General features: G+C 40.1%; 1 protein-coding gene across 3 annotated transcripts in view; it reads left to right on the top strand.

Moving 5' to 3' along the window:
• Positions 1–383: 383 nt before the first annotated feature.
• Positions 384–23,023, top strand: part of nsrp1 (nuclear speckle splicing regulatory protein 1) — a 46,326-nt gene continuing 23,686 nt past the window's right edge. For all 3 annotated transcript variants that reach the window (XR_013577485.1, XR_013577484.1, XM_078548000.1), the window contains exons 1-4: positions 384–698; positions 11,259–11,343; positions 17,358–17,414; positions 20,903–21,031. Coding sequence is in view for 1 of the 3 variants with exons in the window: in XM_078548000.1 (XP_078404126.1) it covers positions 679–698; positions 11,259–11,343; positions 17,358–17,414; positions 20,903–21,031 (291 nt within the window). In the remaining 2 variants the exon portion in view is untranslated. The remainder of the gene's footprint in view (positions 699–11,258; positions 11,344–17,357; positions 17,415–20,902; positions 21,032–23,023) is intronic.

Below are 23,023 nucleotides of genomic sequence, written 5' to 3'. Positions count from 1 at the left end.
ATATTTAACCCTCACTCCACACCCCCAAATAACCCTCACTCCACATCCCCAAATAACCCTCACTCCACATCCCCAAATAACTCTCACTCAACATCCCCAAAACAGATTCAACAGTCCTTATCACCTTGCTGTTTGGGGGAGCTTGTGTGCACACAATTGGCTGAGTTTCCAATGTCTACACTTCAAAAGTGCTTCATTGGCCGTGAAGCCGCTTGGGGATGTTAAGGTTGTGAAAGGTGCTATGTAAATGTAGGTGCTTGACCTAATTTACTAAGCCACGTCTCCTACTCCCCCCCCCCCTTTTCACATTGAAACACATTCCCTATTTTTGGAGCTAATAAATATGAAGATGTGATTGTATATTTTATATTTATATTTTATATATTGTATATTTTATAGATAAAGGTTGTTGCTCCCATTCCTGAGGAAGGTGTTTGCTTTATTCTCTGGTCCATGCGGGGCTCTGCTCAGTGGATAAGACGGGAGCTGCTGCTGGAGCTGAGAGTGTGTGTGTGTGTGTGTGTCAGGGGGTGAAGGAGGAGGAGGGACCGGCACCGGGACCCGGGAACCGCACCCGCACCGGGGGCTCGAGCTGGGGCTGTGACCGGAGCGGCTGCTTCCCCGGCGGCGGCGGAGGACAGGGCGGGAGGAGGCAGTTTGGAGGCCGCGGCTGCGAGGATGGCGGCGCCTGTCAGACAGTAAGTGACCTTCCCTCCTCCTCCTCCCGGGAGTCGGCCCGCCGGCCCCGGGGCTCTGCCCCCTCCGGAGGCTCCAGGAGGTCTGGGCCTGAGCCCCGGGCCTGGGCCTGGGGCCGCTTTCTGGACGGGCGGCCGGGCTTTGTGAGTAAAATCGGCGGCGGCGGCGGTGGGAGGGGGTCGGAAACCCGGGCCCAGCTCAGCCGCCTCGGACTCAATTTCCCCCTCCAGCCGCTCTTCAGGCCTCTGTCCCCGGCCGCTGTCCCCGGCCGCAGCCTGAGGCCCCGCGGCCTCCTCCTCCTGCGCTGCTACTCGGAGCCACTTTATTGACCAAAAATAAAAACAAACACCCACTTGGTCAGATCAATGATAGAAATCATTAAAATAACTTGGAAGATGTTTTTGTTTTTAAATTCAGTTTGACCCCCTGACCTGTTGACCCCTCCCCCTCCCTTTTGGAGCTTGTGGCTCTCAGTCGACAGGGAATAAAAAACACTTTGAATTATTTTCATGCCCTCCCTGAGGTGGCAGTTTGAATTCAAGAGGAACAACCAAAGCACATTTCTAAACTACCAAAATAACAGCAAAAGACTGAGGATGCTGGAAATGCAAAACAGAAACAAAAATACCTGGACAAACCCAACATTGGTAGTCTAGGTGATGTCCTCAATGCAGGTAAAAGACTGGCACTGGCTAAGGTGCAGTCCAGAAACAACACAGCACCTTTTATATTGTACTCTTCGTGTGCAGAAGGTGACTCTTTGAGTCGTTGGTTATAGTGGAAATGAAGTGGAGAGGCGCAGGTGGGGAATTGAAACAAGTAAGGAAATCTTTGACAGGGCGAAAGGACTTGGAAAAAAATTGGAGGGACTAAGTGGAGAATTCTATAGAGGGTGGGCACAAGCGTAATCGCTGTAAACGAACAGTCGCTGAAGTTCGACTGGAGGCATAAGTGGTTGAAGAAAACTGCAATGTTAGGAGGATACGTGCAGTGACGTAAAGCAGCAGGAGATAGCTAAGGTCGGACAGGAGGAGGTCATGAAGAAATTTGGCTCAGTTGGTGGCACTCTAGCCTCTGAGTCAGAGGTTGTGTGCTCAATGCAGAAGCTTGCGCACAACAGTCTAGGCTGACACAAAAACAGAATTAAAACTCAGCAGGTCTGGCAGCATCGGCGGAGAAGAAAAGAGTTGACGTTTCGAGTCCTCATGGACTCGAAACATCAACTCTTTTCTTCTCCGCCGATGCTGCCAGACCTGCTGAGTTTTTACAGGTAATTCTGTTTTTGTTTTGGATTTCCAGAATCCGCAGTTTTTTGTTTTTATCTTAGTCTAGGCTGACACTTCAGTGCAGTACTGAAGGATTGCTGCATTGTCTTTCAGCTGAGACATTAAACTGATGCCCTGTCTGCTTTCTTTGTTAGAGATCCCTTTGTACTATTCCAAAAAGAGAAAGGGAGTTCAATTGTTTCTTGGTGATTATTTATCTCTCAACTAATGACACTGCAAAAAAAGTTACCTGGTCATTTGATCAGGTGTTAGTCTAGATTATTGCGCTCAAGTAACACGTAATGGAATTATTTGGAAAATAGCACATTGGATTAAAGGGATGGTAATAATTTGGGTACATATTGGCTGAGGAGTAGGAGGCAGAGGGTAGCAGTGTACAAATGTTTTTCTGACTTTGAGAGAAACATGCAGTGTATTCCCCCAGGGGTCGGTATTAGGATTGTTGCATTACTTATATAAATGACCAGGACTTGGGCATAGGGAATACAATTTTAAAGTTTAATGACACAAAACTTGGCAATGTAGTAATTATTAAGGGCAATTGTAGCAGATTTCAGGAGGAGATAGACTGGTGAAGTAGGTAGACACATGGCAGATGCAATTTAATGCAGATAAATATTAAGTAATGCACTTTGGGAAGAAAAGCATGAAGAGGCAATATAATTTAAATGGCACTATTTTGAGGGGGATTCAAGAGTGGAGGGACCTGTGGGTCACATTCACGATTCTTAGAAGATTGCAGGGAAAGTTGGTAAGGTAGTTAAGAAAACATTTGGGATACTTGGCTTTGTAAGTAGTTGTATTGAAAACAAAAATGAGGACATCATGCTAAAATTTTACAAATTACTGGTTAGGCCTCAGCTGGAGTTTTGTCTACAAGTCTGGGCACTGCATTTGAGAAAGGATGTCAAAGCTTTGGGGAGGTTACAGAAGGAGGTTTAGCAAGATGATACCAAGAACGAGGAGCTTTAATTTTGTGGTGAGATTGGAGAAGCCGTGCTGCTCTCCTCTGGAGCAGGAGACGCCTCATCAAGGCGATAGAATGTCCCCCACTTGCCTGGATGAGTGCAGATTCAACAAAATTTAGAAGCTCGACACCCTCTGTGTCAAAGCAACCCGCTTGATTGGCACCCCATCCACAACTTTAAACATTCACAATCTCTACACCACTGGTGCACAGTGGCAGCTCTGTATACCATCTACAAAATGCACTGCAGCAACATGCCAAGGCTTTTTGACAGCACCTTCCAAACCCACAACCTTTACCACCTAGAAAAAGGCAGCAGGTGCATGGAAACACCACCTGCAAGCTCCCATCCAATGGATATGTATCAACTTTGCTGTTGCTAAGTCAGAATCCTGGAACAGCCTCCATAACAGCACTATGGGTGTGCCTAGACCACATGGATTGCTGTGGTTCAAGGAGATGGCTCACTACCACCTCTTCAAAGGCAGTGAGGGATGGGCAATAAATGTCAGTCTTGCCAATGACACCTACATCTCTTGAAGAAATTTGAGAAATTCAAAATTTTGAAAGGTTTTGATAGAGCAATTAGAGTGAAACTGTTTCCTGTGGCAAGTGGTTCAGTAACCAGTGGACATAGATTTAATATTTCACACCAAGATTTGTTAAGATTTGGAACACTATCTTAAAGGGAAGTGGAAGAAGGTTCCATAGAAACTTTCAAAATGCAACTGGATGCATACTTGCAGAGGACTAATTTGTAGGAGAAAATAACGAGAGTGTGGGACTAAATTGGACAGCTCTGCTGTACTGGAATATTCTATGATTCTATTAATCATTGCTGTTCATGGGAGTTAGCTGCACCAATTGGCTGTTGTATTTCTTGCATTATAACAGCGACTATGCTTTCAAGTACTTCATTGGCTCTATAGGGTTTTGGATGAGCTGGCGTTGTGAAAGATGCTATATTACATTAAAGTTCATTCTTTCTGCCTAAGGTTGAGAAATTTGAAATTGCCTCCACAGTAAAGGCTGGTGGGTACATAGCACTTATATTGGTCAGAATATGGGCTGCAGCATTTTGAATGAGTTGAAAGATTGGAAAGGCAAAAATCTGTGGCTACCACAAATAGTGAATTTGGTGTTATTAGCAGAGCTATATTAAGAATTTTTAGGGCTCTAAGTATCGTCACCACTCTCCTTCTGACTCCTCCTCTCCATTCCTGAATCATTAAAACACAAACATGTCAGCATTGTCGTAAGCAGTCCCTCGATTCAAGGGTGACATCTACTCAGGGTGAACAAACCTAGTAAAATTCATGAATAAAAAGGCCCATAGAATTTTAAAATTTGTGACATTTAGTAATAAGTCATATCACAATATACTATGCTTAAATGAAAACATTCCACCAGCTGCTTTTTGTATTGTGTGTTTCCTAGGGGCCAAGTAGTAAGCTGGGGGGCCCTTGGTAGGCCTATGTGTGTGTTTTTAAAAAAATATTCTTTCATGGAATGTTGGCGTCGCTGGCGAGGCCGGCATTTTTATTACCCATCGCTAATTGTCGAAGAGAAGGTGGTGGTGAGCCGCTCTCTCGAACCACTGCAGTCCATGGTGGTGTAGGTACACCCTCAGTGCTGTTAGGGATGGGGTTCCAGGATTTTGACCCAGTCCTGAATGTTGGTAGAATTTTTGTGAAGTGTAATAACTAATAAATACATTTGAAGTATGAAAGGCATGCAGCGTTATGCTTTTTGAAAGTTGTAGGATGGAATGATAGGAAGTTCTACAGAGTTATTTTTATTCAAAATATCATCCATTTTATACGTGTAATAAGATTTTGATAGGCATTCTTTTGAGTCTGTTTAGTTGCACGGAAATCCTAGTAGCTGGTTCTTTCTTGCCTTTGTGCTGTTCCCATCATGTCCATGCTAGCAGGGAATCACAATAGATTCCATAATAAACAGCAGAAACTCAAACAGAACACCAAATTATGCTGAGAACCACTTCAGGCAACAGAACGTCAAGAAACTAAACCACAGGGTGGGAATGCAGATTATAATGATTTGGATTCAATTCCTTTGTGTGCAAGATGACAGGTTAGCTCAAAGTCCATCAACAGCTTTCATTTATGTAGTGCTTTTGATGTCATCCCAAGGAAAGTAATCTGTAGCAACATACCCTGCGTTATAAAAAATAAACCCATTGACTGCCTGTAGAATACACATGTGATTTGCACACTGTTTACTAAAGTCATTGATATGTCATGCCAGGCATTCATGTAACAGACCTAAATATGAATCTGCTTTATCTGCAGTTTGTAATTTACACAGAAGTGAGCAGTAATGGTGAGTTGTTGAAGCTGGACCAAATAACACAACATTGAATAAGTTCATGAATTGATTGGCTTTATTTTCATATCTTTTTTTAAAAGAAGGAGATGGGCAACCTTTCTTAGAAGGGGCGTAGTCATTTGATTGTTCCAGTTACACTATTTCTTAGAATTATTTGGGTGTTCCAACTTCTGTAACTGCAGGACGTGCACACAAGTGCTAGCATACTGACCTGTGTTTTCTTCATGCCTAATGTTGTGGGTACAAAAGTTTACTTACAATTTGTGGAAATAATTTAAAATGGTGAGACCGCAAAATTGCCTTACGCATCAATGAGTACACCATTACCAGAATGTCCTTTTCACACTGTAGTATGTGCTGAGTGATGTTAACTGACACTTGGGCTCGAACCCTTCGGGGTCTTATCACTTCATTGCAACTATGCAATTTGAGTATTTCCAGTTCAAAACAAACGCTTAACATGTGAATGACAAGTCCTTTATGTAGCAGATCAAGCCAATGCAAATAAATATCCAGCAGTGAAGTTCAATGCCTTAAGATTTGTTCTTGTAATTTGCTGATGGGTTTTGTACAACTCAATTGAATTACTCTTTAACATACCACGAGGTGTGGTGTAAGATATATTAGCAATGAAAAGTGGTCTATGCATTCCTGATTGTGCAATACCATAATACACTTAATATTGCCCACACCTTGATAACCATTATGCCACTTCCACTGTACCAATAAAAGACAGCAATTTAAAAATATTTAATTTCCAAACCAGCAAGGTACCAGGTACAATCTCTGGTATGCTAGTTAGTGAATCTTATCTGGGGTGATAGTTGACTGCAGGGCCCCAGGCTAGATATGGGAAAATAAGCTTTGATTCATGATTGCATTTCCAGTAGAGGCTCCTGAATAGCAATGTATGTGTGAACAGAATTGGAGTCAGTTGTGATATCCTCGAACATCCTTCTGGCTGCCATTTTATGGCTCACATTTGAAGAGTGCAGATTTGTGTGAGATATTGCTGAGCAGTTGGTCCCTCAGGAACTATACACCACTGAAGAAGAAAGTTGGAGAGGAAAATAAAATTTCCCAGTTTAAAAAAAATTATAAACTATAGAATTTAAAGTAATCAGTAATTGCTGCTCAACACTGTGGGTTGTATCGTATAGATACTCAAACTGCCATGGTATTTATATTGTACAATAGGTTAAAATTTGAGCGAGAGAAATGTCTATGCGAGTAAAAAATTGGCATAAATTCAGTTTATGTGGAAACTATGTGTGTCTAGATGTGACTGTTTGCTTGCTTTAGGCCCATTTTAATTGATCTTTCTGTCATCGTATTTTTTTTGTTGAACTATTTGTAAAACAGATCTTCAGAAATTTTCATGTAATGAAGTTTGATAATGGGTAAAGCTATTGCTTCAGTGCTTCATTAAATGAAAAGAATTGAATACTCTGGTCATTGTGTTCTGGATTAACTAACTCACTGTGTAGGTACGGTTATTGCACTTGCAGTCTTCAGGCTTTTATGAGGTAAACTTGAGGAGGAAATTGAAGTTGGATTAAATAAGGCAAGGTTATATTACGTGAGGTGGGAGCTGCTTTTCAGGTCAATTTAGCTTGCTGCAAGGAAAACAAACAATTTGCTCTTATTTGTGTAAACCTCTTGTAAAGTATTTCTGCAGAATAGGAATAAAAGTTATAGAATTTAATGAAGTATACTTTAGTTTATTTAAAGGTCTGAGAAAGCTGCATATTCCTGAAGTGTTTGTTTTGGTTTTGTCGTTGTTGTACTTGAGCTTGCCACCTAGGAGGTAAATGAGAGTGACAAAGAATAATTTGCCCTTTAACTTTTGTTCCCCCTCCCTTCAAGGAATTCCTTAGTGCCCATGGTTTCCTCTGTTGGAAAGCTGAGATAACAAAGTTATGTTGTAAAGAATTATGCATAAGACCCTGTTATGATGGAAGCAGAGTTTTCATCCTGTAGGGCATGTGTGTGTGTGTGTGTGTGTGTGTGTGTGTGTATATATGTTTGTTATATCCCCAAATGTTTTCTTGGAACTTGTATTAGGAGCTGCAGATGGGGGAAAGCTACAAAGGTAATCAAATTATTATTTCTTTGAAAGGCGAAGGGTAGTTCATATGGTGAACAGTAAAACACCTGAAGGCACTTCACAGGAGTGTGAATGTGGTGGGGGCAACCAGGAGTCCAAATTGTGTTGAGGTTTTAATTATTGTCAGATGTCAAAAACAAACTATCGGATGTCCAAGAAATTCAAATGACTCTTTTTCCACTCAGGCGTTTAAGTGATTAACGTTTTGGTTGTCTAACCATCTGAGGGGATAAAATCATTTGAACATCAAGTGAGACTCCTTTTATATCAAAAGAGCCCTTCTATTTTGGGGCCAGCCTCATTTCTGCAGTTTACAGTTTAGCTGCCCCTCAATAAACGAGCACGGGCTTCATTTGAGGTGTTTCCAATGCAACCGTCCGAAATTGGTGTTAACATGTTGCTGAAAAGGATTGAATATTCTGGCCATTGTGTTCCGGATTAGCTAACTCACTGTGTAGGTATGGTTATTGCACTTGCAGTCTTTGGGCTTCTATGAGGTAAACTTAAGCTCATCCAAAACTCTGTTGCCTGTACCCTACCATAACTTGCACCACGTAAGTCCATTCAACCATCACTCCTGTGTTTGCCGACTTACAAAGATCACAGTCCAGCAACACCTGATTTTTGTTTTTTTAAAATTCCCATACCCTGCCCGATCTCTGTTCTCCTCTAATTCTGAACACCCCCAATTTTCTTTGGACCATTGGTGGCTGCGCCTTCAGCTGCCAAGGCCATAAGCAATGGAATTCCTTCCCTAAATCTTTCTGTCACTCTACCTCTAGCTGTACGTTTTAAGTCCCTAGTATTTCTGTGGTCCATGTCAAATTTTGGTTGATAATTGCCCCTGTGATGCACTTTGAGGTGTTTTACAATTGCTATATATAAATGCATGTTGTATTTAATCTGTAAGTAAATCTGACATGGTATTAGCCTGCACCTGGTGGTCTGTGTGTTTTTTTGTGCTTTTTGGAAAGGGTTTGGAGAGCACGATGAACCTGAATATCACACGTACAGTATTCTTCAGTGAACAATAAACTGCAATTCAGCCCTAATTATTAAACTTCAGCATGCTAGCCTATACACGACGCCGTCTAAAGGTGCAGATTTTGGTTCATATGAGACTCCTTTTTTTTGCTAATGGAAGCTACCAGGCTGTTAGAATAAAACCAAAGTGTTTGATTTAAAAACCCAAATTTTAACATCTGCGTCCTACTGTTTCTTTTGCTGCAGTGTTGTGTAGTTTCTAAGTTTACGCCATAAATGTTGCTTGGTGGCAGCAGAGAGCAGCCACTGTATTTTCATAGGAAAGAAATAACACAAAGGAAAATCTACATTGCCAAGTTAGTGACAAAAAGTGAGGCAAAATATTGCTGGCCTATACAAAGCTAAAGTGCAAGGATAATCAAATTAAGAAACCCTAATTATTACCTAAAAGGCTGATCCTTTCACAGTAGGTTATTGGTTTTCTTTAATTTAATCAAACGACAATTTATTTAACGTAATAAAACATCACAGGAACAGTATAAAACAAAGTATGGCGCTGAGCCACATAAGACGATATCTGGGCAAAAGACCAAAAACTTGGTCAAAGAGGTAGGTTTTAAGGAGGAAAACGAGATGAAGGGAGGTAATTCCACAGGTTGGGACCTGGGCAACTGAAGGCTTGGCCACCAATGGCGGTGGTAAAAATCAGGAATGTTCAAGAGGCCAGGATTAGAGGAGCGTAGATATCTCTGAGTGTTGTGGGCCTGGAGAAGATTAAAGAGAGAGGGGGTGGGCTAAGGCCATGGAGCTAATAGAAAACAAGGATGAGAATTTCAAAATCGTTGCTTGACTGGGAAGCAGTGTAAGCCAGTGAGCACAGGGGTGATAGGGGAACGGGAATTAGTGCGATGGCAGTAGAGTTTTTGATGATCTCAAATTTACAGAGAGTAGAATGTTGGGAGACCAGCCAGGAAAATGTCAAGTCTAAAGGTAATGAAGGCCTGAATGAGGGTTTCAGCAGAAGAAATGTTTGTTTGGGTAAAATTTGATTTAAAGCTTTCTTTAAGAAATAAACAAAGCCCAGAAATAAAGAAATTCTCCTTCCCTCACTTGTCAGAATAGAATGTACCAGTTACATTATTGGTAGTGACTGATCAGCTTGATGAATGGTTAGGTTAATGCTGGCCAGAATACTTCATAGCTGAATAGACTTGTTTTCAATTCATTAGGATCCATAACAAGTCTGTTCCACACAAATATCTGTCATTCTTTTTCATTTTTTCACACAACACGTCACGGTAATGTGGTCTTGCCTGATGTTTGGATGGGTGTATGTTTAATATGAATCAGATCAGCCACACACAGACTTCTGCTGTTGTTCCTAAAGTGAAATGCCTGAATTGTGCACAGTATTCTGATTGAGGCTGAGTGATTTAGGAAGGTTTAGTAGAACTTCTCTGCTTCTGGAATGAACTGTTCTCTCCATGACTGACCGGTTCACCCTTGACCTGCTGGGTGTTACCAGGTGTTATCTTTTTAACTCTTTGAAACAAAAGATCAGCTTTGACCAATATGATTGGTATGTTGTGTTTAATCAACGTTCAAGACAGGATATAATACGCTAGTTATACAGCAGAAACGTATGACCATGACAACTAACAAGTACCGGTCCAGGTCGGGCAGGATGGCCGACCTGTGAAAACAGCTCTTCTTCCTTTCTCTGGTGCCTCACATCTTCATGAATTATCTAAGTGTGTTAGACTGAAGTCAGCATGGATCCACTCTCAAGAGTTCTGCAGTTTGCCGGCTGCACTGGGGTCTTCTAAATTATATATTTATACCCTTTTTTGGAGGTGGGCCTGGGGTTCATTATTGACAAGGCCTCATTACACTATTGAGGTTTCTCTTCAATACAAAGTGCGAATAGTCAATCAAGTTCTTTTTTCAAACCATGGAGAAAATCCCACCATGATCATGACCTTAGAGCATGCTCAGGATCGCTTCCCCATGATCAATTTGCCTGATCAGTTTCACAATCCTCTGGGGGCGCACAAGCCTTCAAACGTACTCAGTTAACGCCCCTGATGTTCGATGTCTGTTATCAGTTGTTATGTTTGGAGCTGCTCATGGGCCAGTTGTCCAGTCTGACTATTCTACTTCCTTATCAAACTATTTTACCTTAGAATGATTAATGTTTACACATACCACCTCTTTTGTTTTTACATACTGGTTAACTTAAACGTTTTAGCAAACAGCATTGCTAAACAAGGTTAAAAGACAATCCTTGTCCAACTTTATGACATGGTTGTTTATTTAGACATCTACCCAGTTACTTTGCCACTACTGCAGTGGGATCATCTGGCCATGCCCAGCCTCTTGGGGTATTGGTTCTCCTGATCCTGGGACAATTGTCACATATCAAATACTCAATCCATTTGTTTCTAGTGAAAGAAAAACTGCAGCATCAATCTAATCCTCCATTAAATTTCACAATCATTAAAAAGCAACTAACCAAAGATTGCAATACATGAACACTTTTAAACCCTTATTTTAATTGCCTCAGTTTAAAACGAAGTCAGCAAAGTAGAATACATGAAACATAGGGGACGTGAGTGATAGACTGGAAAGAAATTTGAGGCTACACTTGTATTGCCGTTTTGCGTTTCAAGCAAAGTCAGTTGAGCAATGAAGCATAAGTACAACACAAGTCAGAACCTGATGCCACTCAGAATACCTCAAAACCCTGTTGGGGAACTAATCTTGCTCCACTTGGCCTCAGCACCAGATGGAGGATTGCATTAGCCTGGATTATTAACATTGCTGCTACATTTTATAGTAATTTACAATCATTTTCTTTCTCTCTTCACAGATATGGGCTAATTTTGCCCAAGAAGACAAAGCAGAACACTATAGCATTGACTAAACACTCTATTTTTGAGGATTCGGATGATGAGGTAAATTAGATGTTTTATAAAGCAGATGTTGCATTATCTTTTTATTTCCCATTTTCCACTGCAACATGATGTGGCCACCACATTACAGGAAGGACGTAATAGCTCTGGAGAGAGTGCAGAGGATGTTTACAAGAATGTTGCCAGGGTTAGAAAAGAGCAGCTACGAGGAGAGATTGGATAGGTTGGGGTTATTTTCCTTAGAACAAAGAAGGCTGAGAAGTGACTTGATTGAGGTGTACAAAATTATGAGGGGAATAGATAGAGTGGGCAGGATAAAATTGTTTCCCTTGATGGAGAATTCTAGAACCAGGGGACATAGATTCAAGATAAGTGGCAGAATGTGTAGGGGGGACAGGAGGAAGAACTTTTTTACGCAGAGGGTAGTGGGTGTCTGGAATTCGCTGCCCAAGTTGGTGATAGAGGCAGAAACTTTAAACTCCTTTAAAAAGTACCTGGATCTGCACCTAAAGTGCTGTTAGCTGCAGGACTATGGGCCGGGTGCAGGAAGGTGGGATTAGAAAGGGCACCTGAGTGTCCTCAGGCTGGCATGGACAAGATGGGCTGAATGGCCTCCTGTGCTGTAACCTTTCTATGGTTCTATGATGCGTACGGTAGTGATGTTTCAAACATTAAATTAAACAAAGTTGTTAGTTCAACTATTGTTGTTTTTGAACTTGGAGTTGTTGGGTTTTAATTTGGAGATCAATGAAAAAGAGAACATTTGGATGTTACAGTTTGAGCTTGGAGGAAAAGCATGCAGTTATCTTCCTGCAGTTAATCCTGATAGGATTGCGAGAAGTAGTATTATCATCTCTTAGCAACTTTGAATCAAGATATCAGCATTTAATACTTTAGCCCCTTCAAAGAGATATTGTGGCAGCAAAGCATACATGCTAATTTTAAGGACATTGCAAATCCAGCTTTTGAGAGTGGTGTTTAAAATATTAAAGAGAAAGTTACAAAGTCAGGGACTAAAATCTATATTAGGTCCAGATCATGTAGCACCTTGATTTTTAAATTTTCATCCCTTTTTTTTCAAATCCCTCCATGACCTTGTCTTTTTCCTATCTCTGTAATCTCCTCAAGTCCTACAACCCTCCAAGATATCTGCACTTTGCTAATTCTGACTTCTCGAAGATTCCTCATTTTAACTGCTCCACTGTTGGTGGCCATGCCTTCGGCTGCCGAGGTTCCAGCCTCTGGAATTCCCTTCCTAAATCTCTTTGCCTCTGCCTCCTTTAGCGCCTTTCAGACACTCCTTAGCTTTTGGCTACCTTTGCGATGATATTTCCTTATGTGGCTCGGTGTCTGATTTTGCTTCATAACCCTCCTGTGCAGCACCTTGGGACATTTTATAAAGTTAAAAGCACTATATAATTTGTTTGAAAGTCTTTTGAAAGTATGTGTGTAACCCATTCTTCAGCAGGCTCCTTCACAACCATGGTGAAACAATAAATAAATTGATTAACTCCAGTATTCCTATCGTTTGTTTCCAGTTTTGTCCAGTTTACTCTTTCTGATCTTGCTGAGGTATAACTTTGTGGGTACTAGGGATATGTCTTTTTTTCTCCACCCCAATAACTCGAGTGCTGAGGCCAGTTGCAGAGCCAACCCAGCCAAAACAACGACTATACTAAATACAGATGTTCTTTTTGGCTGTGGCTCAATTACTGTTTGGCTCGACTTATTGTATAGACTTATTGCATAAGTCCATCTGGCACCCCCCAATCAAACATTACATCTAAGCTTTTATTAAACAATAGCATACAATCCCTGCCAATAATTCTAATTTAATCTTTCAAAACTTCAATTAGCTCACTTTAATTGGTGACATAATATCTGTAAAGCTGTAGATTATTCAGAATTAACAATATGGTGATAACATTTAAACTTCCTGCATCGTAACAAACTATCTATTCCCTTTTCTGAATAAACGTGTAGACAAGCTAGGGATGCCAGAGTCGGAGGATTGTTCTGTCTTCAAAGTCCTTTACATGCTACAGCCTCTTTCAATAATAATCAAATACAAAGGGGTAAAAATTAACATTTTATAAATAAGCTAAACCAAATGTTTGCTATTGTTACATTTTTATATAAAATTGTTTACTTTTCAATGGAGCGAAGAGCCCTCATAGCGTTTGGAAAACAGTTCTCGAATCAAATTGAACAAACAAACTAATAATTTGTCTGTAAGTATAATAAGAAAATTGGTTTTCATTGCAACAGTGCTTGATGTGGCCCAAAGTGCCCCAAAAGCAATAAAACATTGCCTTTGTTTTGATTTTATCTCGAGGAGATAAGATGTGTATTTCTCCAGCACAAAATCATTTCATTAGTTTAGTAATATTTTGTGAATGATGTAGATAAGTAAAATCATAGCAGGTAGGGAATTTCATTTCCTGTGAGGTATGAAGCTTCATGTCAGTTTTGATATTCAATGCTGGCTCTGAATGTTCTGCAAAAACTTTACTATGCGCTTTGCTGTGGGGGAAGGAAATGAGAGAGAGGAGACAAGATGAAGTAGATTTAGTGTAAAATTTGAACACCAGGTATTAAACTTCCATAAACATAATTTGTATTGTGCCTGGGAATGGCAGCAGAATATTCTGCATTACACCATGGGGCAAAGGATTCATGATTAAAATGGCTAAAATTGCAGGAAATTACATATTTGTTATCCATCTCCAGCTCTCTTCTTTCTCTGTCTCTCTCTCTCTCTGTCTCTCTCTCTCTCTGTGTCTCTCTCTCTCTCTGTCTCTCTCTCTCTGTCTCTCTCTGGAATGTTTTATTTGAGACCTGAGCCAGCATAGAAATATAGCTGATCTGTTTCAATCACCGCACATGACACAGTGACCCAATGCCACAAATCACCAGCTTGATCAATTTACACTCGATTGAATTTAGTCCTTTCTTTAGTTCTTTGCTTTAGTTCTTTCTATATTAAAATGCATTTAATATGGAGTTACGATTGTGTAGAACTGACTGGCTTTTCCACCGCTACAAATACCCTTCTCAAAAAAAAATGTTAACACGACTATCTTTATATGTGTAATATTTATATCCAAAGAATTTGTTTTTGAAAACGAGCACTGTGCTAACCAGCTTCTGGTTCATTTGCTATTTTGTATTCTTGTTTTAAGAACCTCTGACAAATGAAGTATTAGCATTTTTCCAGATGAGTGAGGTGAAATGCTGTCTATTATTATTATAACAGTATTAAAAAAAAACTGAGATTACCAGTGCTTCGAAGCAGAACATTTAATAAAGGTTTGATTATATCTCGCAGGCATCTAGCAAAACAGGAAATATCTATCAGTCATTGGGCTTGGGAAATTGTAATAAATTGCTGATGTAGTTGAATTTGCATTTTTATTTATTTGGTTTTTTTTTTAAGAGCAAAGTGAATTGTAGAATTTATTCTAAGATTTAGCTTTAAACATATGGTTCATTGTTTTCTTCATTATTTTCTACAGTACACTGTTTTGCTGACCAATTTCTCACAATTTGTAGAAATATTATTTTATCTAAGGAACATTTGTCCTGGATACTGTACTGTATGAGTGACTGCTCAGTACCTGGAGCCTGCAACACAGTACAATGTTTAATGTAAGCCAGTGAAGGGTTTCATTAAACTGACACTGACTTGTCTTAGTGGAACAGCCATTGTAAAGTGCATGTTTGAAGCACATTGGAGTTGCCATGTCATTTTCTTGGTTTAGGAATGTTCTGCCTACTTTACAAAGCTCTAAAGCATTCAACTGTCCTTTTGAAATTTTGCTCTGATCAATGTCAATTTCCCAACCCATTTTAAAACTCCTCCTTGATTTAAAGTTTCCTCATTGTGAATTAGAGCATTTGATTTTTGGAAAGACTTTCATCCAGGATAGCAAATCAGATATTTACTAGTTCCATTTTGTTTTTAAATGGTCAAATATGTGAGATCTGGGTTGGATTGGAGATTACAATAATAACTAATCCCAGTCCTGTTATGTGGAGTGCAACAAATCAGAATCAAAACCAGGCTTTTGATTGATTGATTACCTTTTAGGATCTGGGGGGAACTCAAAGCTTTTTGTTCAAACCTGTGGTTATTCATATTATTGGGAATTAAGCTGAAAGTAGGCAATTCTGTGAATTTAATATTGTTGACCTCTCCCACCCATAGTCTTGCCTAAACTGAAAGAAGTCACAAATGCTAAGAAATGCTGAAGTATAAAATTAGTTCAATCTACTTCACTGAATACTCATTGTTGATTGCATTGTGAGAGAAGGCACTGCGCAGCAATTTGGCAGCATGTGAGAGTGAAATAATCTCAGGCTCACTCTTGTCTACCTGCATAGTGAATAATTTAGAACTCTAGCTGAGGACCTGGACCTTTTCACCTCTGAAGTGACTCATTGTGTGACCTGGGCAGATGTAGATTCTGGTGGACCAAGGGCTAATAAAATATGGTTCATATTCCTGGCAAGGTTATCAGTGTAAATTGAGCTGCTCCTTCTCCATTTGTATATTTATTGCCTGTTCTCTAGGAATGTGACGTGCTGTGGCACTGGTCATGGAAAGCGAGCCACCTTAATGTGTCTTTTGTGTTATGAAGATTTAGCAGTATTTCTTCCTGGAAAAAAATTGACTCTATATTGAATCAATTTTGAGAAAACTACAGACCAGTCCCCCTCTTTATATTGCATATTTTATTAAAGAAGGTTATACAGATGATCTAGTAAATCATTCTCACTCATTTTTTGATTGATAGTGTAATGAAAATATAATAATTTTCGTAATATTGTGATTTATTGTAAAAGTGGGTTAATAGTGGGGTTTGGATTAGTTTCTCTATGTATGTATGTGTGGGGAGGGATTTAACTGAATTGGAGACAGAGGCTTTGAGTTATCAAAAAGAAGCTAGGTTTGAAATGCTAACTACATAAGCATGGCTGAAGTTTTAGAATGAGAGGTGGAAGGAAAATTTGCATTTTTAGATAAACCAGAGTAGCTTGAATTTCAAAGAAATGGTAAGATGTTACACCTAACCAGAAGAAGCCAAGCCAAACAGTGTGTTTATTTTTCCCAAAGGTTACTGATAAAATTAGCATTATGAAAAGATTTATATTATGAGAAAGGTAAAGTTCCAAAGACATAGTGGAACAATGGAAGTTGCACTAAAAAGGGAGAAACGTATGAAGGAAATGAGGCTATATGTAAGAGGAGAAGGCATTGTAAGACCTAATACAAGTGTGAAAAGCCTCCAGCCTCTGTGCATCAAGTTGCTGTCTACAGGAACCGAAGCTGAGAAAACTCATTTTGAATACTGCTGCCCAGGGTATTGTCTGCTTTGCCTGGGTCTGTTTAAATCTATTTGTTTTTTACTGTTGCCTTAATGGAGGTGTAACTGGGAGTCAGATTAATTAGGGGTTTAGGGAGTTATTATAGTAGTAATTTGTAGACCTATGTATGTGCTTGGAACCTTTTTCTTTTGCTAATAAATGTTTAATTTAGTTTTCTAAAAACCTCTGAAGTTGTGGTAGTCTTATTACTTCTGAATTCAAGGCACGCATCTCGAAATAAAATACAAATTGCAAAACAGTTGTGACCGTGAGATCAAATTTCCCTCGTGGATTTGATCTGCCACGTCCTAACAATAGCATGTTTAAAATTGAATGCACTTCACATTATAGCCTCGATACAATGCTGCAATGTTAGTGCACAAATGCTTCATGTATTTGCATGAAACTAACATTTTTAGTTGAGGCATTTATCCGTTCTAATAATTTGGTACAAATATTTCAAATATTATGCTAATAATATGCAGCCCAATGTCTAGACTCCTGTTTCTAAGTCTAATAGCTATCACTTAGTTCTGTAACACAATTTAAATTCTAAATTTGAATATTAATGTGTCTCCACTGGACAGATTAATTTCCATATTAAAAAAAGTGTTGCTTTATCATTTAATCATAAAATAAATTATTTCACATAATGAGTTTGAGTCAACACTCTGATTTTCTGCTTGCAGACTTCAGTCAATGAGAGCCTTCAGAAGGAGTCACTAAAGAAAAAAATGATGAAGCAGGTATGTTTCTGTTTAAACTTTTCAAGCTGTAAGTTTTAACCTCTAAGAAAATAACATGTTCAGTTTAATTCAAAATGAATCTAACCGTGATGAATTCTAATCATTTCAGTAAATTCCACAGCAAAACCTCAATGCAACTGGTGTAAAATGATTACAGAAATTCAAATATTGTGCAAGAAAATGTTTTCTTGAGCTTCATATGTGGTTATGTTGAATATGCCAGTCTCCTCAACTGAGGAGAGGTAGCATGGAGGAGAAAGGGTTCAGAATAAAGGAGGGAAAAACATATTATGCCATGTTTGAATCCGCAGCTGCGTGTATGATGGGCTCCATCCTATGCTCAAATTCACCTTTGAAATGGAGCAGTCAAATGAGCTCCCTTTCCTCGACGTGCTAGTTGAGAAAACTGCCAGTGGGTTCTATGCTACTGTCTACTGCAAGTCGACCTTCACTGGTCAGTAAACGCATTGGGATTCCTACAGTTCCATGTGCTTTAAGATTGGCCTTATCAGCAACTGCGTAAATGTGCCCAAGCCATTTGCTCACCGGGCAAGCTTGATGCTGAAATAGGGGGCATCAAAGCCATCCTGTGGGAAAGTGGCTACACTGATTAGAGCATTGCTTGCTGTGTATCATGCAAACTCATGGGGCGGCCAACAGCTGCCACTTTCAGCCCTGAAAAGTGCCCCGTCTATCTCAGGTTGCCCTGGAAGGATAAGGCGTCTCAAAAATCTGAGCAACAGGGTGAAGCTAGCCGTTTCACACTGCTGCTATGCAGTAGCAACAGGAGTGGTATTCTCCACTAACAGGATGCTGCCGTCAAGCCAAAAAGACGTTCTGCCCATCATACAAATGAGTAATGTGGTATATGAATTTCAGTGCCGGTGTGATTCCTGGTATGCCGGCCATATGTCCCAACGACTGGCAGATCTTATCAAACGGCACATTCCTTTGGCTATTCGCAACAGGCAAAGTGCTGACTGTATCCGAGCAGCCATGCTTGCAAAACTGGAAACATAGACCAGAACTTCCCAGCCCCTCATGCTGATGGGATCTTCCAGTCCTGCTGACGTGAATGGAGATTTCAATGGCTCGCTGGCCCTGCCGCGAGGAAACCGCTGCGCAGTGTGGTTGGGGGGTGGGGGGTGTTGAAAGATTCCGGCTACAGTGTCCAGCATCAGATGTGACTCCTTGATTGGACAGCAGTTGGTCAACAATCCTGACTGTGCTCGGAATTACATTGACAACCAGTTTAAGATTCTAAAGCTCACAGTATGGCTCACCTACGCATGCTAGAAGCTACATATATTCACACACAGGGCCCTGTCCTTTGCAGGCAGAAGCAGCATGCCCACGCATTGCACCATTTTCAACTAAACGGAAGCTTGGCGGGGGCAGCCTTTCCTTGATTCATTCCCCTTGGCAATGCCTTGACCAATCAAAAGTCGAACTGCCTGGTTTGAATTTAAACAAAAGCTTGGCAGTTAACCTTTCCCTGATGCATTCTCCATGGCAATGCCTCTACCAATCAGAGTCCACTTGCCAACCAATCAGCATTCTCTTTTCAAGCAGTAAATTGTTGTTCCCCTTGCAGTTGATGTTTTTGTGTATCTGCCCTGAAGCGTGCAAGACGAGAAGCTTTGACAGCATGTCTCTTTTTTTTTCTCAGCAATACTCAAGTTCTGTACTACTAAATGAATAGTTTAAGATTTAGTTGGATAACTTGAAATGTATCACTGAGGTATTAAGATGAATCACAATGTAGTCTCTATGGGTTTAGCATATTTGCCAAGTTATCTTACATGGTTATGCCCACTAACACCAAATACTTTTAATTTAGACATCTATTTACAGTTGAAAACCGAATTTCTATTTTAAGTGACCAAATATGGCTTTGTGGGAACTCTCTTCCTTGTCATTTAGAATTTGAGCACACTCTTTCCCATTCTATATCAAGCACATTTACAAACAAAATCTTAATGCATCTTTTGCAAGGTATCTTGTATTTCAAGAAAATTGCTCAATATTGAGTTACAATTAATATTTCTTAATAAGGGAAAAAAGATGAGGCCTTGAAGCAATAGATCCAAAGAGAAAATCCAGTTACAAGTGGACATGAAATATTCAACCTGCATGGAAAACACTGATTTGTTTCAGTCATATCAGATGAATGATCAATGTACACGCATCGTGGACATCTGTAAAATGGTTTTGTGTATGTAGTGTCTGTATTCATTATTTCCCAGGTTATTGCATGGATAACACATACAACAAGTAACTCTTTCATTGCTAAACAAAAAAGGGAATAAATTGTTTATATAATGCCTTATTACTCATAACATCTAAAAACTATTCACATCTAATGAATTACTTCAAGGAGCATTCACTGTTGAATGCAACAATTACTTGAAGTTACGTTTTTCTCACACCTTTGGTCCCAAAGGACCTCACAGACAGCAAATTACGTTTTGAGCGTTAGTCTTTTTTTTTTATGTAGGCAAATGTACCAGCCACATTGGTGGTGGTGGTGGTTGATGGATGAATGTTGGCTAGGACGTCAGTAGAACTTTTTTTTTCAATGTTGTCACGAGATCTTAATATCCAGTTGAACCATTGGAATGGAGTGTTGGCTTAATGACTTGACTCGTCCAAAGAACTAACCCTTGGTTCTGTACCAAATTGTGATTTGTGGCGCACTATCCTGCCTTGACCTCACTGTGCTTTTGACACAGTTGACTACTTCATCCTCTACCAACAACCCAACTCCATTTTCCAGTTTGATTGGACTGCCTGACCTAATTTCGCTCTTTCCTAAATTCCTTCATGATTTCCCCCTCCCTATCTGTAATGTCATACAAATTTCTCTTTTACTATCCCCCCCATTCTATTTCCCTCTCTCATTCTTCTCCTCCACCCTCCCTCCCGCTGCCACCGCATCCTCGCTACCTCTTTTCTCCCCTGCCCCCCACCCCCACCCTATGCAAATTCTCCACTCCTCTGACTATCTTTTTGCACACCTCTTCCCTCTCACCGCCCCAAACACATGATAGTCATAAAGGCAAAATACTACGGATGCTGGAAATCTGAAACAAAAACAAAAAGTGCTGGAAAAACTCAGCAGGTCTGACAGCATCTGTGGAGAGAAAGGCAGGGTTAAAGTTTCAAGTCCGTATGACTCTTCATCAGACAGTCATGCCCTTTCCAGGCTGGATGTCTCACTCTGGGAATTACCTCCCTAAAGCCTTCTGCTTATCCACTTCCCTCTTTTCTTTGAACTTATTAATATTTCCTTTGGTTCTGCATTCTGCATAATACCTCTCCGAATTGCTTTGGGCTATTCCTGCATTTGTGACACTATGTAAATACTTGCAGTACTGGTTTAGTTTTACAATATTTCCTGTTTTATGAAAGAAGTTGCCACCTTCTATGAAACTACCAAATCTCAAGTTTGATGATTTAATCACTATCTGGTAAATTTTGTTTAACAGACTAAGTTAGAAATTCAAAAGGCACTGGAGGAAGATGCCACAGTCTATGAGTATGACAGTGTTTATGAGGACCTTCAACAAAAGAAGTTGGAAAGCAGCACAAAGTTATTGTCCGGTACAAATAAACAGGTAAATGTACTAATTGTGAAATTATTTTATTTTTTGCCAGCTGAGCTTCTCTCCTTTTTTTTAAAAAAAAAAAAATCCTTATTCCCACCCAATGCCCCAATCCCCTTGGGACTTTCCATACCAATGGTCATCTCTGATATGAGAACAAGCAGGTCAAATAGTCTTGGTTCTGCTAGCACTACTCTGAATAACCTATCAGATGATGCAGTAGATTAAAATGAAGTGTTGCATGCTCTCATTTTATCCTGCTGACCTCTCCATTGTTTTGCTTAAATATTAAACATTGAAGATGCTGAAAATCTGTAATAAAAACAGAAAATACTGGAAATATATAACCAATCAGGCAGCATCTGTGGAGAGAGAAGCAGAATTAACGGCCTGGATTTTGTCAGGCCAGCAGTGGTCTCACCTACTGGTTGGAGAGCCGGCAGGGAACCCCTGTCAGTTACGTGGTGGAGGCCTTACGGAATCAAATGCCCTTCAGCCACTTAAGTGGTCACTGTCAGGCCACATATGCATTAAGGTTATCGACCTAAAGCATTAACTCTGTTTTTCTCTTCATAGATATTGTCTGACATGCCGTGTATTTCCAGAATTTTCTGTTATTTAATGTTTGCTCCTTGGTGGAGGAAGCTTGAAGATTGCATATACATGAACCATATCCTAATATGCCACTAAACTATTATGTCTGACAGATTTTTTTTTAAGTTAGTTAATTACTAATTGAAAGCATTTTGCAAATATTTTTAATTGGTGAGCAGTTTATTATTATTTAACATGTGCATATTCACAGAGCCCAGCAATAGCCTTGTCAGTGGCTAGATGGAATTATTCAGACCCGCTTTCAGGCTTAGGCAGTGGACACTCCTCAGCAATGTGAGTCATTGTTTGGACTGCATCACTGCTGCAGTCTGGGTGGTCTTGACATCTCCACTAACGTTGGGTGGCTGCACCAGAGGCCTTGGCTAATCCAGAAACGGTTTAAGATGGCGCACAGCCACCGTGGGCAATCAAAGTTGACTAGACAAGCAATTGGGGTCTACAATGTGAGAGTGGTTTCAGGTGGATGTTTTCTCCTGCCAACCCTGTCGTAGGTCCTCAGCTGTTACCCATTGGCGCGGTGGGTTTAACCATATGGGGTGGCGTGAGGGAAGGTGAACAATAGACTGAAAGCCCACACAAGCTTTTGTAATGAAGGGGGGCTTTAAATATGGAATATGTTGGAAATAAAGAATTGTAGGCCAGGTTGAATAATAATTAAAGCTTCTGGTAGATTATTGTTGCTCAGTAATTATTTTTGCTTTGGGTGTTCACATAGATAGAAATTACTCATAGAAAGTGACAATACATGAATTTTTTTGAGGTATAAAGTTTTTATTGCTCTTTGGATTTGAAAGGAACACATAATTACATTTTTTTTAAACACTTTAAATTTGTATTCAAATTGAAGTTATTTTATTAATAGCTTAACAGGTGTTTTCCTTTTTGTCCATTCACTCAATTAAAACAAATGCATAATTGACCTTTTTAAAATAATCTTAAAGCGTTTGGCCCAGACTTTTTAGTGGTAATATCAATGCTGATCCATTTAAAATAAATGGGGTACATCAAAAGTCTTCAATCTATGAGTAGAACGTTCGGCTCGGCGAGCGGGGACAGGGCCCGCTTGCCGAGGTGTAAAATGACGCGGGGTGACATCGGGCGTGCGTCCCGACCTCACCGCGTGTCATTCAGATTTTCAGTTCAGCAGGCGTGCAGCCACAGCAAACTGTCAAAGGCCTACTAAGGCCATTTAACAATCAATTAAATCATTGACCTGAGCTGCCCATCCAACCTTAAAGTTGGCGGGCAGGCGAAGAGCCTAGGCGGCCCAGCCGCCACGGGCGGGATGAGGTTTCATGAACGTTTTTAAAAGTGTTGGAAAAATTTTTGTTAACATTAATGGACATGTCCCAGCTCGTGACAGTTTCACATGAGGGGGCATATCCTTAA

Source organism: Cetorhinus maximus, chromosome 9, assembly GCF_964194155.1.
Source record: "Cetorhinus maximus chromosome 9, sCetMax3.hap1.1, whole genome shotgun sequence".
In the NCBI taxonomy this organism is placed as follows: domain Eukaryota; kingdom Metazoa; phylum Chordata; class Chondrichthyes; order Lamniformes; family Cetorhinidae; genus Cetorhinus; species Cetorhinus maximus.
The sequence above is the reverse complement of the archived record's forward strand: the minus strand, read 5'-3'. Positions and strand labels throughout refer to the sequence as shown.